Below are 19,522 nucleotides of genomic sequence, written 5' to 3' on the forward strand. Positions count from 1 at the left end.
CTACTCTAGCTTTAACTCACTAGCACAAACGTTCTTTGACTTTGTTAACTCAAATGCCCTGGAACAAATTGTTCAAACCCCAACAAGAGGAACAAACATACTAGATCTTCTGGTCCTCACTAACATGACAAACAGATGCACCACCACAACTGTTGGACCCTCATTAGTTAACTCATTCCCTCCAGTGCAGTTCTTTTGAGTGTGTGCCTTTAACTCCCAGTGGGCGTGGCTTAAGCCCTTAAAAAATGAAGTTATCTCTACAGTTCTAAAAAATACTCACTGAGAGAGGTCAAACATCAATACAGTTGTGGTTTGCCATCACATGGTGGGGTTGGGAGGGTGGCCTAATGGTTAAAGTGTTTGCCTTACAAACACAAGGTGCAGGGTTTGAGTCTCACAAGGGATAATTGGCTAGGCTTAAAATGGCTCACAAGAGCAGTTAGCTTAGTACTAATCTATGAACCTATGAACATATGCTTCAATACAAAATATCCTGGTACCTTGTAAGTAACATGGTTTTGGAATTATTAATGCAAATATGAACAATCAATATTTGATGCCTAGAGGAGCAGTAGGAGTTAACTGCAGAAGACGCCTGGAGGAGCACTCAGCTGTAATGAGTTAAATCTGACCACAAATCAGTCACCTTCTTAGTGGCACTAAAACCAGAACTCACAAAGGTGACACTAAAAAACTTCACCAAAGCAAACTATACCCACCTAGGGAAGGTATAAATGCATTTCAAGCCCCATCCCCAGCTGGAAGTGGTAAATACAACAAAGCTTACACTACAGCTCTGTACAGTCACTTGTATAAGTGTACAGACTCTGCTGTTTCAGAGAGAATCAAAACCAGAGCCCCAAGTAAAAAAAGTCACCATGGTGAACATCCAGCATCAATAAACTTTACAACAAACACAAAAAGTTGCTGTCTAATAAAACTAAGGTGAGGCCTAAACAATGGAAAAGCACCTTCCTCAGTCTCAACAAGCAAATAAGACATGTCAAAGGGTAACTTTGAGAAAGCATAGCAAGCACAGCCAAGGATAATCATAAGGCCTTTACAGCTACGTACATAGTATAAAACGTAGGATCCAAGCATGAGACAAGCTAGTGACTAACGGTATCACACACGATAATCCCACAGAGATAGCAAACCTGCTAGTGGACAGATTTGGCAACTATTTCACTCTCTTATCACCTCCAAATGTATCACAAACCTAGCCCCCAACTCCTCCTCCTCCCACCCTACATATCCAAAGAGCAGGTCATTAAAGCGTTGTCTAAGGCAAAAAACACAGCTTCTATGGGACCAGACAGCATCCCAGGCTGCCTTTTAAACAAACTAAAACATGAACTAGCATCAGCATTAAGTACCCTATTCAATTACAGCCTAACCACTGGCTTTGTTCCTGCAGAATGGAGAACAGTAACAGTTATTCCCCTCCAAAAAGGTGGCTTAGCAACAGACCCAGGGAATTATAGACCCTTAAGTCTGACCAGCCTCATCTGTAAAGCCCTGGAAAGTATCATCATGGACCTTATAAATAAAGACATAGGTGACCTCCAAATCCTGGATCTGACCCAATTCAGCTTTGACATGGGCAGATCCTACCTGTTAACTGGTGGACTTTTTCAAAAATGTGGTTAGGGCCATTGACGAGGGCAAATCTGTGCATACAGCATACCTCAACTTGGCAAAAGCCTTTGACACAATCCCACACTCAAGCATTACTGATAAACTTAGCAAACTGAATGTAAACCCCTTTGCTGTAAGATGGGTTGCCAACTGGCTCACAAACCAGTCACACACTATCAAAGTGGGTGACTCCACATCAACCAGCAGAGCTTTCAACAGCAGGGTACCACAGGGGTCAGTGCTGGGCCCCCTAATGTTTGGTATATACTTCTAAGAAGTTCACGCAGAAACAAAGAGGCTGTGGTTGACCAACTGGGTGCAATTATTGAATCCCCAAATAATATCAGTATACTTAGGAGACTATTACGCAAACCAACAACTGCTGTCTTAGTCACAGTCTCAAATTGAATGCAAAGAAATGCATCATCAGTCCCTTCGGTAAAACAATGTCCCTTCACACTATCAAATTAACAACAATACCCTATATACCTATGAAGTGGTAAGAGATTTGGGATCACAAGTAGACTGCGACCTTAACTTTGACCACCATGTGTCTACTGTAGTTGTTCTTCTTTCGGCTTTTCCCGGTTAGGGGTTGCCACAGCGGAACTCCGGTCCGCTAATGATTGGCAGTAGATTTTTACGGTGCCGAGGTGCCAGCCCGACGCCCAACCTTCAACGAAAACACGCCCATTCACGCATGTCTTTCGAATGTCACTCGACTGGGGGAGGACATGCAGACTCCACACAGAAGGCACTCCAGCTGAGAATCGAATGGGAGAATCTCTTGCTTTCTACGTAGCACACTTGATTAGCCAAGGCGTTTATAACACCTCTATACTTGTTACTAATTAGGCCCATAACTGAGTATAACATCCCTTTTGGCATGTACCGTACAAGATACCTGAAGCAATTTGAGAGACCTCAGAGGTTTCTAACTAAGACGATCAGGGGATGCCAGCATGTGTCTAACACAGACCGACTAAAGTCCCTGTCACTATACTCAGACTTATGCCTGGCTTACAGAGCAATCTCCAACCCAAACCTAATGAATTTTCTGCAGATCCATAAATCAAACGGGATGAGAGCCACCTGTTCCAGGGACCTAAATATGGCCTGCAAGTTGAATGGAATGTGCTGAAGAGACAGATTTGTCTCTAAGTGACTGCCGTATCTTTGGAATAGGATGCCAAGTCATGTGAAGCAGAGCACCTCTATGACACTTTTCAAAAGAAACCTAGACGAGTGGATTGGGCACTGTAAATTCTTACTGGGGATAGCACCCAGAACCCTCCTGGACATAGGCAGTCATTACTATATACAACCTTGGGTATTGACTAAACTATCTATGGTACTACATTGAGTTGAAACGGCTAGGCTTGAAATGACCTCCAGGTCGATAGCCTAGTAACCTCCTATGCTCCTTTCAGCTCACCAGTTAATTTGACACAGGACACGTTATTCCATTGTCCCATTCACTTGGCTTTAAAGACTGGTTTGGTTTTAGTGCTTCTTTATACATGAGACTTCCCTCTTATGCCCTAATATAACCTCTAAATCTTTTGTTTCTATAAGCTGGACAGTTAATAGCCACTGAACCACTATTAGGCCAACTTGAGATCCCTACTCCCCAGCCCCAGCAACTTTTAAGACAAATATAACTATTTCAGAGATTAACACACTACCTCATACCTGGGTAAGTTACATTATCTTTTTTATTATTCTTTTTGGGCTTTTTTCCTTATAAAACCACATATCTTTGGATGACTTGGTTTCATATTTCTTACGTATGGCCATATGAATTATAATGTTAATAATCTCTGCTGTCGGAAATAACATGCTAGCTGGTCTCCCTGTCCCAAATTCATTTCATTCTCTAACCCTGCTGCTTTGACAAGGTCCTGACCAGACATAACAAAGCTAGTCCCATCACATCAGACTGGTGTTAAGTGACTCTGTTCAGCTACTCCTCCTTCACTGACATATGTGGTGTTGAATAACAGATACAACCAAAAACTATGTAATGCACATATGAAGTTCTTTATGTTTTTTTTTAGAATGAAAATGCTTATATCTTTGGAATCTTTTCATGAATCATTTTATTTTTACCATATATGTATGTACAGAGTCTCTCTCTCTCTCTCTCACACACACACACACACACACACACACACACACACACACACACACACACACACACACACACACACACACACACACACACAGACACACACAAACTTTATTTTTTACATGAATGTCCACATTCCCAGCCCACATTGACACACCCCCACACACAAACCACATGAGCCTCTTACAAGTAGAGACATCACCTTTTCTTGGCAATCTGGCTGAAAAGACAAGGGTGACCATGACCTCATCCAGAATCACCTGATCTTTTGTGATGGCTATGGGTGAAACCCAGGGAATCACTCATGACCTCTAGGCATCAGGCAGCCCCATTTTATAGTCCAACAGTGTCAGCCACTTAGGCAATTTGGCCAACACAGTAGAAGTAAAAATGTGCAAAGCTTCAGTGTTTTCTTCTAACTACAAGGAGGCCGCTTCTTCGTCTAGTCACACCTAGCATAAAGGAAGAGGTAGGGAAGGAGTATGCGTCCTCCATAGCAATGGGGGCTGAATTCCTTTTCAAGTGTTCGTCTACAAAGTCAAGAAAGGATAAGTGAAGAGAACGGCTTCTCCTCCAAAGAGTATCCATTATGAAGTCTTTGCCCTGAAGGGACACTGGCCTCTGCTTTGCTATAATATGCAGAAATGTGCCTGGGGCCCTAGTTATGGGTAACACAGAACGTCATATCGAGCCTATGGCTGTGAGTGATCTCTTCCACTTCTGAGTCCAAGCTTAGGGTGGGAGAAAGCTTTTATACTGTCTCATCTACTAGGGAGGACATCAATTTGTTCGACTGAGAAAAGTAATTCAGGCACTAAGCACGAATGTGGCAAAGAAGCATATTATCTTATCTCACCAGTCTAAAGCCTCAGAATCCTCATCTGATAGTCATATGGCACAATCCTACATTGTCTTAGCCTGTAATAACCAGAGAAAGGTAGATCAAGACTTGATCCACTTAGCTGGGTGCTTGTTAAGACTGCCTGCTTTCTTGGGGACCAAAGGAGCAAAGTCTGGCTGGTTGCTGACTGCTTGAGTAGCATTCTTACCGACTGAGTCCATTGCGAGATGACCCATGGCTTCTCCTTTGTCTTCTTCAGATACTCATTAAAGCACTTCTGGGTGGCAGGAACAGATGTCCTCATAAACCTCAAGGATTCTTCCAAGACTAGGACAGCTGGGGGAGGGGGAGAACTATACGACAGAGGCATGTCATTATCCATCCTGGGTATGATGAACTCGAGGTCCCAAAACTCCTCATTGAATTCTGAGTTAGTCTGAACTCTCCCAAGTGTTAATATCAGGCCACTTTCCTAAAGGTGTATTCCCCCATCAATAATTTGAGCTCTCAGAAGAAAAATATTTGTGCAATGTCCAGGTCCTGAAATATGATCTCTGGGACAGAAAGATCTGGAGTACCCCTTCTGCTTGGGCTAGCAGACTTTGCTTGGCCAAAGTAATACTCTAATCGGAGAGCTCTTGTCCTTCAGCATGCTGACTTATAATGACTCAAGCGACCGCTCTGTAGGAGAAAACCAGTCAGCAGAGGCTCTGTTTGACTGACCATATGAGGGGTGGCACCTACACAGCAGAACAAAATACGAAGGGTAGCTGATAGGTCTGCTTCTCCTCCAAGCTCTCCTCATCCATCTCTGAAGGGCAAAAGTGGCATGAACTTGAGACATCATTAGCTGAGGGTCAGTTCAGCACCTGTGGAGACTGGATGGCCACTTCTGAAACAGACTTACATCTACAAGAGCTTGGCTGCAGTCTGTCCTCTGATGTCTGTCCTTATTGAACTCTAGACAAGATCTTGGGTTGCACATGTAATCCTCCTGCTGATCACTTTTATAAGAATCTGTCAAGTCACTGCCATCCTCCTAGACATGGGGTACAGCAGAAAGGTCTGATGGAACATTTCTGATAATACATAAATGCTTACCTGTGTAACTTTGTATTGATTTATTTATTTATTTTATTTATCTGACATTTGGTAACCAGGAAAGTTCAAATGGGTAGAAATTACCTGTTTTCAGCAGAGGCCTGGGGAGAAAAGCTCCCCACAAAAAAAAAATGAGAAATGACAAGAATTACACAAAAAGAACAAAAGTAACATTTCAGAAATTTTAAATACCTGAAATAGTACAGGACTTTTCTAACAAAGCAGTAGAAGCAAAAATAAAATAAATGCAGTAGTAACATATATATATAACAGTAATTGATTTTCCTTTAAATTAATTTAGATATCTCTTATTACAGTTAGACAAAGAGTACAGATTGTGAATAAAAGAAGAAAAATATTAATTAAAAAGGTTAAAAGACAGATATCTTGCAGAACTGGAAGTCATGGAGATAATTACTAGGATGAAAAAGAACACAAGCAGATTCAAGATTTGGAGAGATATTATTTAAGGAGTGTCTTGAAGGTATGGTAGTGAGGTGTCTGCCTGACTGATACTGGCAAGTTGTTCCAGGTCTTGGGTATGCAGTGGGATTAGAGGCCGAGACCACTTGACCCCTGTGGTTTATAGATAGATAAGAGTTGTTTATCTGAAGAGCATAGTTCACAATGTGGAAGATAGTATGGTAAAAGGGAAGAGGTGGCTGGAGAAACTGAGGGATTGTAGAGTATTTTGTGAGTTAGTAGTAGCTGATTTAAAGTTAGCTGGTATGGAAGTTCAAGCCAATTTAGATTTTTGATTGATAGGTGATTTTCAAGGTTGGCTAGTAGCAAATTTGGCTATTTTGTTGTAACATTGGCCTAGTTTACCTTAAAGGAAGGAAAGAAGATTTGTTAGAATAGGTGAGGCACAGAGAAGGGAAGGGAAGAGATAAGTGGAAGCAAGTTTAGCTTTTGTGGAGTTGATTACGAATTGTACAGCCCTACACAATATGCCAAGTTTTTGATGTGTGAATTTGATGGTGTTACTCATATGCAAGTCAAGCTTGACATTTTCTTCAGTTGTTACAGCTAACAGTTTAAAATGAAGAACAACGTCGATTACAGTATTGTTTAGTGATTTTGAGATGAAATTGTTAAAACTGAGTTTATCAAGAAAATGTTGTTTAGGAAAGAATAATATGAGCTTTTTTTTTTCTTGGGATTAAGTAAGAGCTGATTATAAGCAAGCCTGGCCTCAATGGAATTAAAAGCATCTTGTGTTATAGTTCGTAATTGAGTAGGGTTGTTAAGAGGAGCAAATCACAGGAGAGTCATCTGCATATTGTATACGGGTTGTATGTTTGGAGGTAGTATAAAAAGTGTAAATTAATATGTTAAAGAGGGGTAGATCCAAAATCAAGCCCAGCGATATTCCAGTGCTAACTGGTAGATAAGGGGATAGACTAGAGTTCCATTTAACTGAGCGATGTCTGTTGGATATTTAACTGGAAAACCATAGTACAGTAATATCTATAAAGCCAAGAGAGGATAGTTGTGATACGAGTTTAGGATGCGAGACAGTACTGAAAGCTTTAAAAGGATCAAGACATAGAGAAGAGACAGACTTACCCATGTCTCTGGCTTTATTAACAGTGTCAGTGAAAGATAAAAGAGCCATGGTGGTACTATGTGCAGCCCGGAATTCATGCTGAGTACGAGACAGTAATCTAATTTTAAGTAAAGGTGACGGAGTTGTTTGTGAATGTATTTTTTTCAAGAATTTTGGATACCGGAGACAGTATTGCAATAGGCCTATAGTGAGATATTTCTGTGGAATTTCTTAATAATGTAGAAGGTCAACTTATGATTTTTGTTTCTAATACTTTTTCCAGGCCTTATCTCTGCTTAATGTAAGGGATTTATTCTGAGAAGAGAGCCAAGGAGAGAAATTAGGTTCAACTTTTTTCCTTCTGGGAAGAGCTAAGCTAACATGTTTTGAAATACTGAGTTGAACTTATCAACTGATTCATTTTGTGGTAAGTATTTAAGGAAAGACCATTTTATAGAACTTTAACCCACTTATCTTTACTAACAGCTTAAGTGGGTCAGGTCATGGATGGTCTTGTAAGAATGTTTCTTAGGTAGAAACAAATCTGGTGGAACTGGTAGGAAGTTGGTCACTGAAAGCATCGGGAAGTTTTACAAACTAAATACATTTATTTGGGAGGGAGACTAAAATCCAGTCTATAATGGAACCAGATTGGTTTGATTTGTTGGTACAGGTAGGGTGATCTATTAGTTGAGAAAAAAACAAAGAGGTTTGATACTATTAGTTGGGGAAATGTGAGGTTAGTTTCAGCCAACCAATGTTAATATCCCCTAGGATTATGGTTTCATGAGAAATGCAGGACAAGACCCAGGATAGAATGTCTTCTAAAGTAGATAAATTGTTTCCAGGGGTACATAAAGTGCAATGATGCAGAAGTTTTTAAGTTTGTTTAACCTGAAATTAGAGGTGATTAGTTCAGCTTTGCTAGACGTAGTAATGGGACAGTTATAGGGGGTGAGGCAGTAGCAACTAGGATAAACTATGGTGACTCTTCACCTTTTCTTTTAAGTCAGTCTGCTCTAAGCATATTAAAACTTGGGGAAGTATCTTGGAGTCTTTATTGTGTGGATTGAGCTAGGTTTCTGAGATTGCAGGTATGTTGGGGGTGTACTGGGTAATCCAGGCAAGGAACTCAGTAACTTTGTTACATATATTGTACTACTCACATTTATGGAGAAAAAAATGAAGTTTCTTGTATGTTATAAGAGTGTGAAAACAGGATGGAAAGGGAGTGTCAGTGGATCCGGGATGGAGGTGAATATCACCTCTGAGTAATAAGAGATTGTTGATTAAATAGGATGAAATAGTTTTTGTTGTGGACCTATCTGCAATATGTTTGGTGTTTGGTAAATAAATGAGGTAGTGAAAGATTTTAAATCTGACAAAGAGAATAGGAGAGATTTGAAATAGATTGGGAGTGATGGGTAGAGAGCAATGTTGAGCGTGGTGGTATAAGAAGGATGTGCTAGTGGGAGAGATAAGTCTAGGTGAAACTGGAATAAGACAGGTTGAGAAAGAAGAAAGAGGGAAAAACAGTATAGTGAGGATGAGAGAGAATAAAGGGAAAATGGTACAGTGAGGAGACTCAGAAGAAACATGGTGAAGCAGGAAGGCTAGAAAATGTAGTAAAATGGGGAAAGAATATAAATCTGGAATATAAACTGAGATAGTTTAGGTTGGGCAATTTGAAAGACAGTGCAGAGAAGCAAGACAGTGAAAAAGGATTGTAGAAAAGACTGTCTGGGATTAAGGTACAGAGGTAGAGGAGTGACAGTAGACTGCAGGAAAAATAAGAATTTAATTAGCAGGTAGACAGATGTTAGGTGCTGACTAGTTACTTAAATGTGGCAATTTATAATAAGTATATATAAATAGGGACAAAGGATAATCAAAAGGTAATGTGTTTTTATTATAAATTGGAGAATGAGGTGAGTAGGATGGGTAGCTAGAAGGTGGGATTTAGGGGAGGTGTTGTAGGAAGGGGAGTGGCTTAGTTATAATTATGGCATCTGCTCATGTAAATGATAATACAATGGGGTTCTGTCCAGCCAGATTTTTCTAAACTGCCAGTGATTGATAAAGGCAAATCGCACAAGTAGGACACTACATTGGGTCTTCTTACCCGCGGTCAAGTAAAAAGTCAAGTAACAAGTTTGATCACGGCATTTACCAATGTAAATAATTATACAATGGAGTTCAGTCCAGCCAGGTTTTTCTAAACTGCTAGTGACTGTTAAAGGCACGTTGCATGAGTGGGACACTATGTTGGGTCTTCTTATCAGAGGTCAGGTAAAAAGTTTGATTACAGTGTCTACCAGTGCAAATAATTATACAATGGGGTTCTGTCCGGCCAGGTTCTTCTAAACTTCCAGTGACTGTTAAAAGCACGTTGCACAAGTAGGACACTATGTTGGGCTTTCTTACCAGAGTTTAAGAGCTACACAAGTTTGATTACGACATCTTCCAATGTAATTATGGCAACTGTCAGTGTAAATAATAATACATTGGGGTTCTGTCTGGCCAGGTTTTTCTAAACTGCCAGTGACTGTTAAAGGCATATGACATGAGTGGAACACTATGTTAGGTCTTCTTACCAGAGGTCAGGTACTACACAAGTTTGATTATGCGATCTGTCAGTGTAAATAATTATACAAAGGGGTTCTGTCTAGCCAGGTTTTTCTAAACTGCCAGTGATTGTTAAAGGCACGTCACATGAGTGGAACACTATGTTGGGTCTTCTTAGCAGAGATCAGGTACTATGAAGTGCACACAATCCCTTAGAGAAGATAGTGGGGTGTATCCTAAGCAGACTACTTTATTTAATAAATATCATTTTAAGGACCTTCAGTTATTATTTATTTGAAATTTTTAGGTCTGATAGCACTGTCTACACACAATTTAGTAAGTTACTTGCACTAGTTAACTGGTATTATACAATGACTGGCCATTAACATTCAAAAACAAGCATGCTGATTGGTCAGCCCAACTAGCGTGCCTGCTGTAAATTGATAAACCAACAGTAAAAGTCCGGTTGCTAAAGTATCATTTAGCGGACAGTCTTTTTTTTCTATTCTTATGTGGTAGAAACACATTAGTCTGAAGAAAAGAAAGTCTAAAACTGAAATGCGTGCCATTATTTATTGACTTTGTTCCTTATAAAATTTGTGGTTTTCTGACAAATCACTGAGGAACGAAGTCACTAAACAATGACGTGGATTTCAGTTTCAGAGTTTCTTTCCTTCTGACAATGCAAATCTTTCTCAAAACGTTCTAAGTTTATAAGAGCAACATTACCCATCCCCTCCTTTACTTATAGCTTTGTTCACATTTCTTAAAATAAGAGGCGGATAAGTACTTACAACAGCAGAGAAAATACACGAAGAATCATAAGTTCTGCAAAACTAAAAAAAATACTGATTTTTCTTGTATTTTCCCAGTCTCTCGTACATCTAAGCTGTCTGGAGGTTACAGCTTTTATTCTTTTCCAAAAAAAATTACCCATTCTCCTCCTTTACTTATAGCTTTGTTCACATTTCTTAAAATAAGAGGTGGATAAGTACTTACAACAGCAAAGAAAATACATGAAGAATCATAAGTTCTGCAAAACTAAAAAAAATACTGATTTTCCTTGTATTTTCCCAGTCTCTCGTACGTCTAAGCTGTCTGGAGGTTACAGCTTTTATTCTTTTCCAAAAAAAATAAAAAAAAATAAACAACATTGATCTTCCTATCTCCATTGCTTACTTTCCAAAGCACTGATGTACTGCCTAAATGTGGGAACAAAACTACCATATGCATGCGCAGTACATCAACAAAACCGTGGAATCGGGAAACAATATGGAAGAACACCATGGCGCTGTTATACAAAGACATCATTTAAGAAAACTAAGTCATTTCTTTCTTTAATGTCATTGTATAACAGTAATAACTAATGGCTGAGTGTGTGGGGGTAATGCTGGATTTACCCACACCCACCTGAGGGTTATTGCTATAATATCCACCTGGGAGGTCCCAGTTTTAAGTGGAGTCTGGGGAGACAACTCAAACACAATAAATAAGAAAATAGTGAGCTGAAGTACACATATCAAAAATAATGCAGCTAATGTACACAGTTTAGTCCTAAACATAGCAGTGTAAGAAATTATAGTGTACAGAGGTACACTTTCTAAAGCAAATACTAATACAAATTAGTTTGTTTGTGTCTTTCGGCTTTTCCCAGTTAGGGGTCGCCACAGCGGAACTCTGATACGCTAATGATTGGCAGTTGATTTTTACATACCAGCTTGCCAGGCCTGATGCACAACCTTCAACGAAGGTATGCCCATTCACGCGTGTCTCCACGCAGAAGATGCTGTAGCTGAGAATCGAACCAGACAGCGTCTTACTGTGAGGTGACAACGCTACCGCAGCACCACCACCGCAGTACAAATACAAATTAGTAACAAATGAAAAAGGCTTGTTACAGCTTAAGTCAGTAACAAATGAAAAAGACTTGTTACAGCTTAAGTCAGTAACAAATGAAAAAGACTTGTTACAGCTTAAGTCAGTTGACAGGATCAACAGCTGCAAAGAAGGACAGCTAGAAGGTTATATGCAGATGGGTTAGTAAAGAAATGGAACAGTCAGGTGATGTCATTGTTGGGTATCCAACTAATACTGAAATAATAGGTGAGAATGGACTTAAATGTACTTTTGTCTTTGATAGTTCTTTTCTCAAGAGGCAACTTATTGCAGATTTTATCAATGGAGGTGGAAACACTGAATCACCAAATTTAAAGAATGACAAAGGAATATGGACCAACTGATAAGTGAATTGTCTTAAGACTTACTGGAGACATCATTCAGTTAATAACATAAGATACAGATGGGCAGTCTGGGTAGTATAAGTGCTTATCAGCCAAACATAAATGTCCACAACTGCAGTGAGATTGACTGAGGTGCTATAGACCAAAGAATGCACAGGGTCAGGACATGCTCAGGCCTGGGAAGTTGTAAGGGGAAGTTTAGGACAAGATAGATTAATTCTGTCTCTGAGGCATTTAAGAGCAAATCCATGTAATTTAGCCAGGTCCTGACTGCATAAAAGGATGACCGTGGATGAAGATGGAGGATATGAGTAGATCATTGAAAGTAGAGTTGTCTGCATACTGCATGACCTTGGCATTACCTATGTTGAGTGCCACAGTATTCATGAAAATGGTAAACAGAAGTGGGCCAAGTACTGAGCTCTGGAGGACACCTTGTAACTTAGCTAGAGTGGCAAAACTGCCTTGGGGGTAAGGTGTCAGGGGAACTATCGGCAGATGCTGATCAGTCAGTAATACAATACTGACATTCATTTCCATACCATCATTTCTGAATGCTAGTATGGAAATTAATTCCTATACTATTTTTGCTGTCATTGCTGAACCATTTGCTTCAGCATTTCATGTATGTGGCATAAGTTGTACCACGTGGTTTGTGGGGTGCAGAGATCTGGTGCTTCTTAAGAGAGAGGTGACGAGCATCAGACTGGAGCAAGAGACTTTTTTTCTGCTCCTTAACTTACAGTTGAGAAAACGCCAGACTGGGAAGCAGCACTGGGAGCTAGATGATCCAGCTACAGCTCCATGGATACCAACAGCAAAGAGGCACTGTGCTGATGTAGCAAAGCTCCATTTCACTACTTGTGATCTGTTCTCAGGGTAGTTGTTAAATGTTCTTAGATAAAATGATGTAAGTGAAAAGCTTACGACTGGGATTCAGAAAGGGCTAATGTCAGCAGTAAGCCCTAACACAAGTGGCTAACAACTGGCATATGTCCTTTCTCATACAGAGACTGGCCCATCACAATGATTCTACTCAGTCAGTGGAATCACTGTGGTGGGCTATCCCTATGGCCATGCTACTTGCTAATGAGGCATTCTGAGGCAACAGCCTATACCAGTTAGCAATGTGCTCTCTTCCAGAAATTATGCGGGAAAGGATTTATGCAGACAAGTAATGTACAGCTTATCATGGCCAGTTGAGAGTGTTAATGAACATGGCCAAAATGTTGCTGTCCCCCATTACAGTCAATGTGAATGACTGTTTTGCAGGTTAAGGTTATAAACGAATAGAGAAGATGTCATGGAGGGGTATATGTTAGTGTGTGTGTGTGTGTGTGTGTGTGTGTGTGTGTGTGTGTGTGTGTGTGTGTGTGTGTGTGCGCACGCGCGCGAGTGTGTGCGTGTGTGAGACTGTGTCTAAAGCCACGCCAAGTATGCAACACCTGGTTATTCTTTGAAGGTACTAAAAAAGTTATTTTTGGATACGTTTTTAATTGCATTACTTAAGTCAACTCAGTAAACCCTTCAGATGTATCCCAGGATCACTCTCTATCATAACTCAGTTTACACAATACACCAGGGAAAAAAGTTTATCTTTAATTAGAACATTATTGCTGACCTTAGGGAACCCTTTCTTCATTACAATAATAATACTAACTAAATTACATAAGTTATTGAGGAAGAGGTTTTTTGCTCCATGTATTGATTTAAAGTCTAGCATTTCAGACTTGCAAAATGAATGCATAAACGTTCAAAAGGCCTCAATGTCAGCATGTAAGTTTTGACAGCTACTTGTCTACACCATGGCACCCAGAGAGTTAAGGATGATCTTATCCTTACTTATGACCAGTATAAACCTGAACTGCTAAAAAGTGGACTGTCCTAAATGAAAAACATACTGAGCAAGAGGATAAAGAACAAAGCAGTTAAGATAGAGCATTTAGCCTTACAGATTATAAATTCTTCATTTTTTACATAACACAGAATGTGCCTTCTGTGGAGGGCTGGGCGCCGGGCTGGCAACTCGACGCTGTAAAACTCCACTGCCACTCATGAGCGAAGAGGTGATCCGCTGTGGCGACCCCTAACCGGGAAACGCCGAAAGAAGAAGAAGAAAGAAACAAATGGCATCATTAGGCAGTTTTGACAACAGACAAACCACTAGCAAGAAAAAATAGTTATTAGAAATGAGGCAGATTCTAATAACTACATTTTTAATTTAATAATATGACAAATGTTTAGTTTGATAAGGACAATACTATAGTGACTTCTGCTTCTTCTAACAGTGCAATTGCCAGAATTCCTGCTGATTTTCCAAATTCGAAGCCATTGTAAAACAACATAACAAATATAATGTTTAAGTCCGTGAAAAGGCAAGAGCTTAACCAGCAGGGTTCTTGCTGGGTAAACAAGTCCAATTAGGCATTTTTGAGAGAATCTCTCAGCTGACCAATTGTGAGATGGCAGGGATGTTCTAATGAGAAATCAGAGCAAATAACAGAGAAAAAAGAGAAATACAGAGCCACAACAATGCAAAAGGCCCCAAACAATGTTGTCAGCATTCGCAACCAAGCAGATAATGGCAGTAGATTTAAGTGTAAACTTGTATTTCTGTATCTGAATTCTCATTTTTAAACAGACCCAAAATGTTTCCTTTCATGTCTGTGGGATGCTGGGTAGAACAGCTGGCACTGATTCAGTGCTTCATCTTTTTCTTTCCCACAGGAAGTGAAGAAAGTGCCACTACTAGTCCAGGCTTATTATTTGGCTAACAAATGGACACCTAGGAGATTTGCTTTTAGGACTCAAAAAAGGGAATTTTTCACTTATACATCAGGATCAAAATCTCACTTTTGCAAGTAGCAGAAAAGAGGCAGGCTCAGGGGTTAGGTATGCCCAAGTAATTAGCATGTAACATCATGGAATGTTGTTCCTGTGTCAAGCATACATGACACTGAGTATGTGAATCTCCAAAAAAAAGAGCAGAACAGTGGGTAAGGGGTGCAGCGAATGAACCTAATCACTGACCCACCAAATCATGTCCCTGATCAGTACAGAGATAAATACATAGTGCTATGACAAACAGGTAATACTACAACTATATATCATTAAGTTATTTCAGCAAATCATGTCCCACCGTTATAGATGACCATATGACTTGCTATTTTCTGATGCAAAAAAAAAAATACAAAAGAATGAGAGCTGACCTGTCTGCTGGCATCTTTAGGTCCTGACTGTAATGCCCAGGAAGAAATTACATTAAAGCCTTTGACAACCAGAGAGTCTTGGAACAATGAAGCCAGATACTCTGCATTGGATTCTGGGTATTGGTCAATTCTCATATTGTTGCTTACATCCACCAGGACCTTGCCAATCAACAAATGCTTTAAATCCCACAAGGAGGCATAATGTTCTCGATGTATGGCCAGAAAGATTAAGTTGGCTTTTGTTACTGTGTCTTCATGGTGGGTTACATCGACTACATGTGGGAAAAACTCAGCAGCTCTTTTTGGGTTTCGGCTTCCTATTACAACATGATATCCACACCGAATCAGTCTGATTGTCAGGGATTTGGCAAAGTCCCCACTTCCAATTATTCCAATAGTTGGCTTGACAATTTCTTTGCAGCTAGTTACACCATTTGGTAAACACACTTCCGAGGTGATCTCTGGACTTCCCATCATTGAGATTGACTCCATTCTTCATAAAACAAGTTAATTCCTTAGAAAAGAAACAAATAGGTTAAAGTGTGCTCATGTTAACAAACAAGAAACTATCCTTGACATGCTGGAAAGGTGAAATACAGAGACAGCTATGCATAAAAAGTGCAGGGATTCTGACAGAAGAAAAAATCCCAACTCACTGCAATTACATTTCATCCAGATTCCAAAAGAGGTAAAACCTGATAATGGCTTAGGAGTCATGTACAGGAAACCTTACAAAAAAGGCACTAACTTGCAAACAAATATTAACTAATGCTTGGGAAAACAGCAGTTATTTCCAGATGAAAACACGTAATCTGACACCACTTAAAACAAATGAGCTTATCAACTACTTTATTGACAACAAGGAAAGTGGTACAGCTTGGGTCAATGAACCCCTTGCCCCTTTAGAGACAAAACCTGTATCTGAGAATTACTGCACTAACACATCTTTTTGATGTCCCAAATATATCAGGTCCTGATTCTAAATTTTTGCTCTGCACAGCAAAATAAATGGAACAAATGCAGCAGCTTGTCTCTGACTATCAACAAACACGTAATGTAAGTTGTAAAAACTGCTGTCAGTAATAGAGAGAGAGAGAGACCATAAGAATATAATATCTTGATCCGGTCTCTTTTGAAACAGCCAAAACGTCTGCAATCCTCTCAAAAAGTACAGTAGAGAGTCAATTATCCAAACTAATTGGGACCTAGGGTAGTTCAGATAATTAAACTGTTCAGATAATCAAACATATAATTGAACCAGACAAAAAAACTTCTAAAATCTTTTTTTTTCTGCATGCAGAGAATACACTTTTCAACCATTCAGCGATTCCAGTGGACAATAAAGAATATTTTTCAGACATGAGCAGGCTACAAGCTCAAAAAACATGCACAAGCAAATATGTATAATGTTTACATATTCAGACTTTATGATTTTTTTCCTACCCAAAAACTTTTGGAAGGCTGTGTTTGGATAACTGACGTTTCAGATAATCGATGTTCGGATAATCGACTCTCTTCTGAATCCTGTCAGAAATGTTAAAAAGAACACCAGGATATCTGGTTTAAGAAAGAAGTCTACATTTTGGATTTTCAACCAGAAATCAATCTGCCTGAGAGTGGGTAATACTCATCATACATAGGTCATTAAAGTTAAAACTATCTCAAAAACTAAGAGGAATGCATAAATTCATGATTTGTCAGAGCAAGCAACTCATTCTTCAAAGAGCACAAACATACTCTGCCAGGCAGCACAAAAGGTGCTGTGCAGCACACTAGCTGTCAAGTAATCTTTAATGTTTACTGGGAAAGTGTTTGAGCTGCTTTATAAATCCTGGGGAACATTAGATCACATCTGGATACCTAGTAAAACAAGATGCACATGTAAGCATGTATAATAACTTTCAACAAATCTGAAGAGGAGGATTACACTTTTTGTACAACGTGGCACTACTTTCCATTTCTGAAAAAGGTTCATAGGTAAGTACTACACTAACTGCCCTTCTGGACCATTTTATGCCTACCCAATCTTACTTTCAAAGGTGACAATCAAACTCTGTAGCCTGGTACTGTGAGGCAAACATATTAACCATTATACCCATCCCTAACCTTTATAGCAAACCCCATCGATTCTCTCTGTACATTATTTTACAGAATGTAACGTTATTTTCCCATTCTGAAAAAGGGACTCTTCTCACTCCAGGAGGCAAAGAAAAGTATCTGCGCTTGTGAACACTCACTTCTTCTCTGATTAAAAGGTCAAATAATATTGACATAAAACAAAACCAGTTCCCAAACAATCGAAGGGCATGCAGCAACACTTACCTTGTATGGCTCAGTGGACTAGGGAAGTTAGCATTGGTGATGGCGTTGATGGTTCTAATCTGGAAGTATCCAAATCTTTTAGGCTTGTGTTGTGGCTCCTGTGTTAAGTACTGTGGTCTGTGGTCCAAAACATAGATAGGTAGGGGTTCTATTCTTACTGCAATCAACTGTGCATGTACGTGTGTGAGCTGTTGGTGGATATTACACAGAGCATTTGGGGTGGGAGGTTGGCATAATGGTTAAAGTGTTTACTTTATAGACATAAGGTGCAGCGTTTGATTCTCACAAAGGGTAACTGGCTAGGCTTAAAATGGCTCTAAGGGCAATTAGCCTAGCAATAACCTATGAACCTATTAAACAAGAGTGGCCAACATGCAACTCAGGTAGACTTCTTCCTAGTAAGGAAAGGGCAGTGGTGTAGCATCAGTGACTGCAATGTCATCCCTAGGGGAACAGTCAGCCCACAGCAGAAATCACTGGCTGCTTGGGCTTTTTCTAATGGTTGAAGCTGTAACCATATGTTAGGCTTCAGAGTTACTTCACAAATCAAATACCCCTTAGAAGGTAGAACTACACAACCAACCTACCTCTGAAGTAGAGCAACAGTATGCGAGATCTAAGAAGGAATGCTGCTGGCATCTTGCAAAATATCCTCCAACAAAGAAACCACTCTGAACGACAAACGGCTGGACCTACATACTTTTTGGAGTCCATATTGAAGTAAGATCAGAAGTTAAGTGGGCAATCCCCTCTATGCGTTAACTGAAGGAACGGGAGGAAATGCAGTTCTGTCTTCTGTCATACCCTTGGTTGGTGGGTCTGTACTTAGCTTCAAATAATGGGCTTCACAGAAGCACTTCTTTGACATTCTAGGAATCAGAGATTTGCTCTCTTTATTGAGACAGCAAGATACTGTTAAGTGGTTCCTCTGCCTAGCTTTGCAGAAGGGTATACTTTAGAGGGGAATGAGAGGAGGCAGAGGGGTACAGCAACATGACACTACCACTGCAGCAAACTAGAGGCCATGAGGAGTGTAGTTTGCTGTGTTTGACCACCATTTTGTTAATGGTTGATCTAGGACACCCTTGAACATCAAGCATCATCATCATTAGAATAAACACTGGCATAACAGTGATCTGATACGTTAATATCAGTGCTAAAGAGGAATACAGCAGTGATGCCACTACTAGTAAAGTTTGACAGGCAACTGCCAGTGAAGCTGATAAAGTTAAATTGATGCCAGTTTGACTGACGATGGACCCACTGCCATCAGGGAAAGTGACATATGGTGAAAACTTTGACACAAAACTGACACCAACTGATCCAATATCAGAGACACTGAAAATTATGAAAAGGAAAGCTAGGTGCCAGTGAAACAGAAGTCCACCCTTGGAGTTTCAGAACCTTGGCAAAAGGGTCTGACTTCTACCGGGTGGTTTTTACTCTCAACATTTTGAAACAATCACTGCTAAATCTGAATCAAAGGCAGTAAGTAAGATGACCTGTTACCAAGGATAGAAAGAATTAGAGGGAGAAGGAGAAAAGGTGGTCATTCCACAATACCCAAAAGAAAAACAAATAATTTTAGTCTCCCCCGGCTTCCTCAGTCGATTCCTTCATAATTAGTTAAGGTAAAGAAGTGATAAAGTATTCTTCTCATAATTAGCAAAATGCACAGCTAGCATATTATATTTAGACTCTTATGATGACTCTGCTCTAGTCTGAATAATTTATTAAAACAAACTTAGATTTTATGAATAAAGAAAATTTGCATTCCTCACTCTTATCCCTGTGACTACATTTTCCTCCTCTCTAACTGCCTTCACAGAATGTGCCCAATGGCCACCTACCTGCACCCATTCCACTCATGCATTCCTTTTAGTGGGATGAGAGGCAGGCCCATTTGTTTTATAGACAGCATGACAGCCC

General features: G+C 39.8%; 1 protein-coding gene across 2 annotated transcripts in view; it reads right to left on the reverse strand.

Moving 5' to 3' along the window:
* Positions 1 to 19,522, reverse strand: part of STEAP2 (STEAP2 metalloreductase) — a 266,317-nt gene that overhangs the window by 206,140 nt on the left and 40,655 nt on the right. For both annotated transcript variants that reach the window (XM_044067531.1, XM_044067532.1), the window contains exon 2: positions 15,272 to 15,785. In XM_044067531.1, the coding sequence (XP_043923466.1) occupies positions 15,272 to 15,763 (492 nt within the window). In that variant the 5' untranslated portion in view covers positions 15,764 to 15,785. The remainder of the gene's footprint in view (positions 1 to 15,271; positions 15,786 to 19,522) is intronic.

The sequence above is a fragment of the Protopterus annectens genome, chromosome 3.part1 (genome assembly GCF_019279795.1).
Source record: "Protopterus annectens isolate FY-2018-M chromosome 3.part1, PAN1.0, whole genome shotgun sequence".
NCBI lineage: Eukaryota > Metazoa > Chordata > Ceratodontiformes > Protopteridae > Protopterus > Protopterus annectens.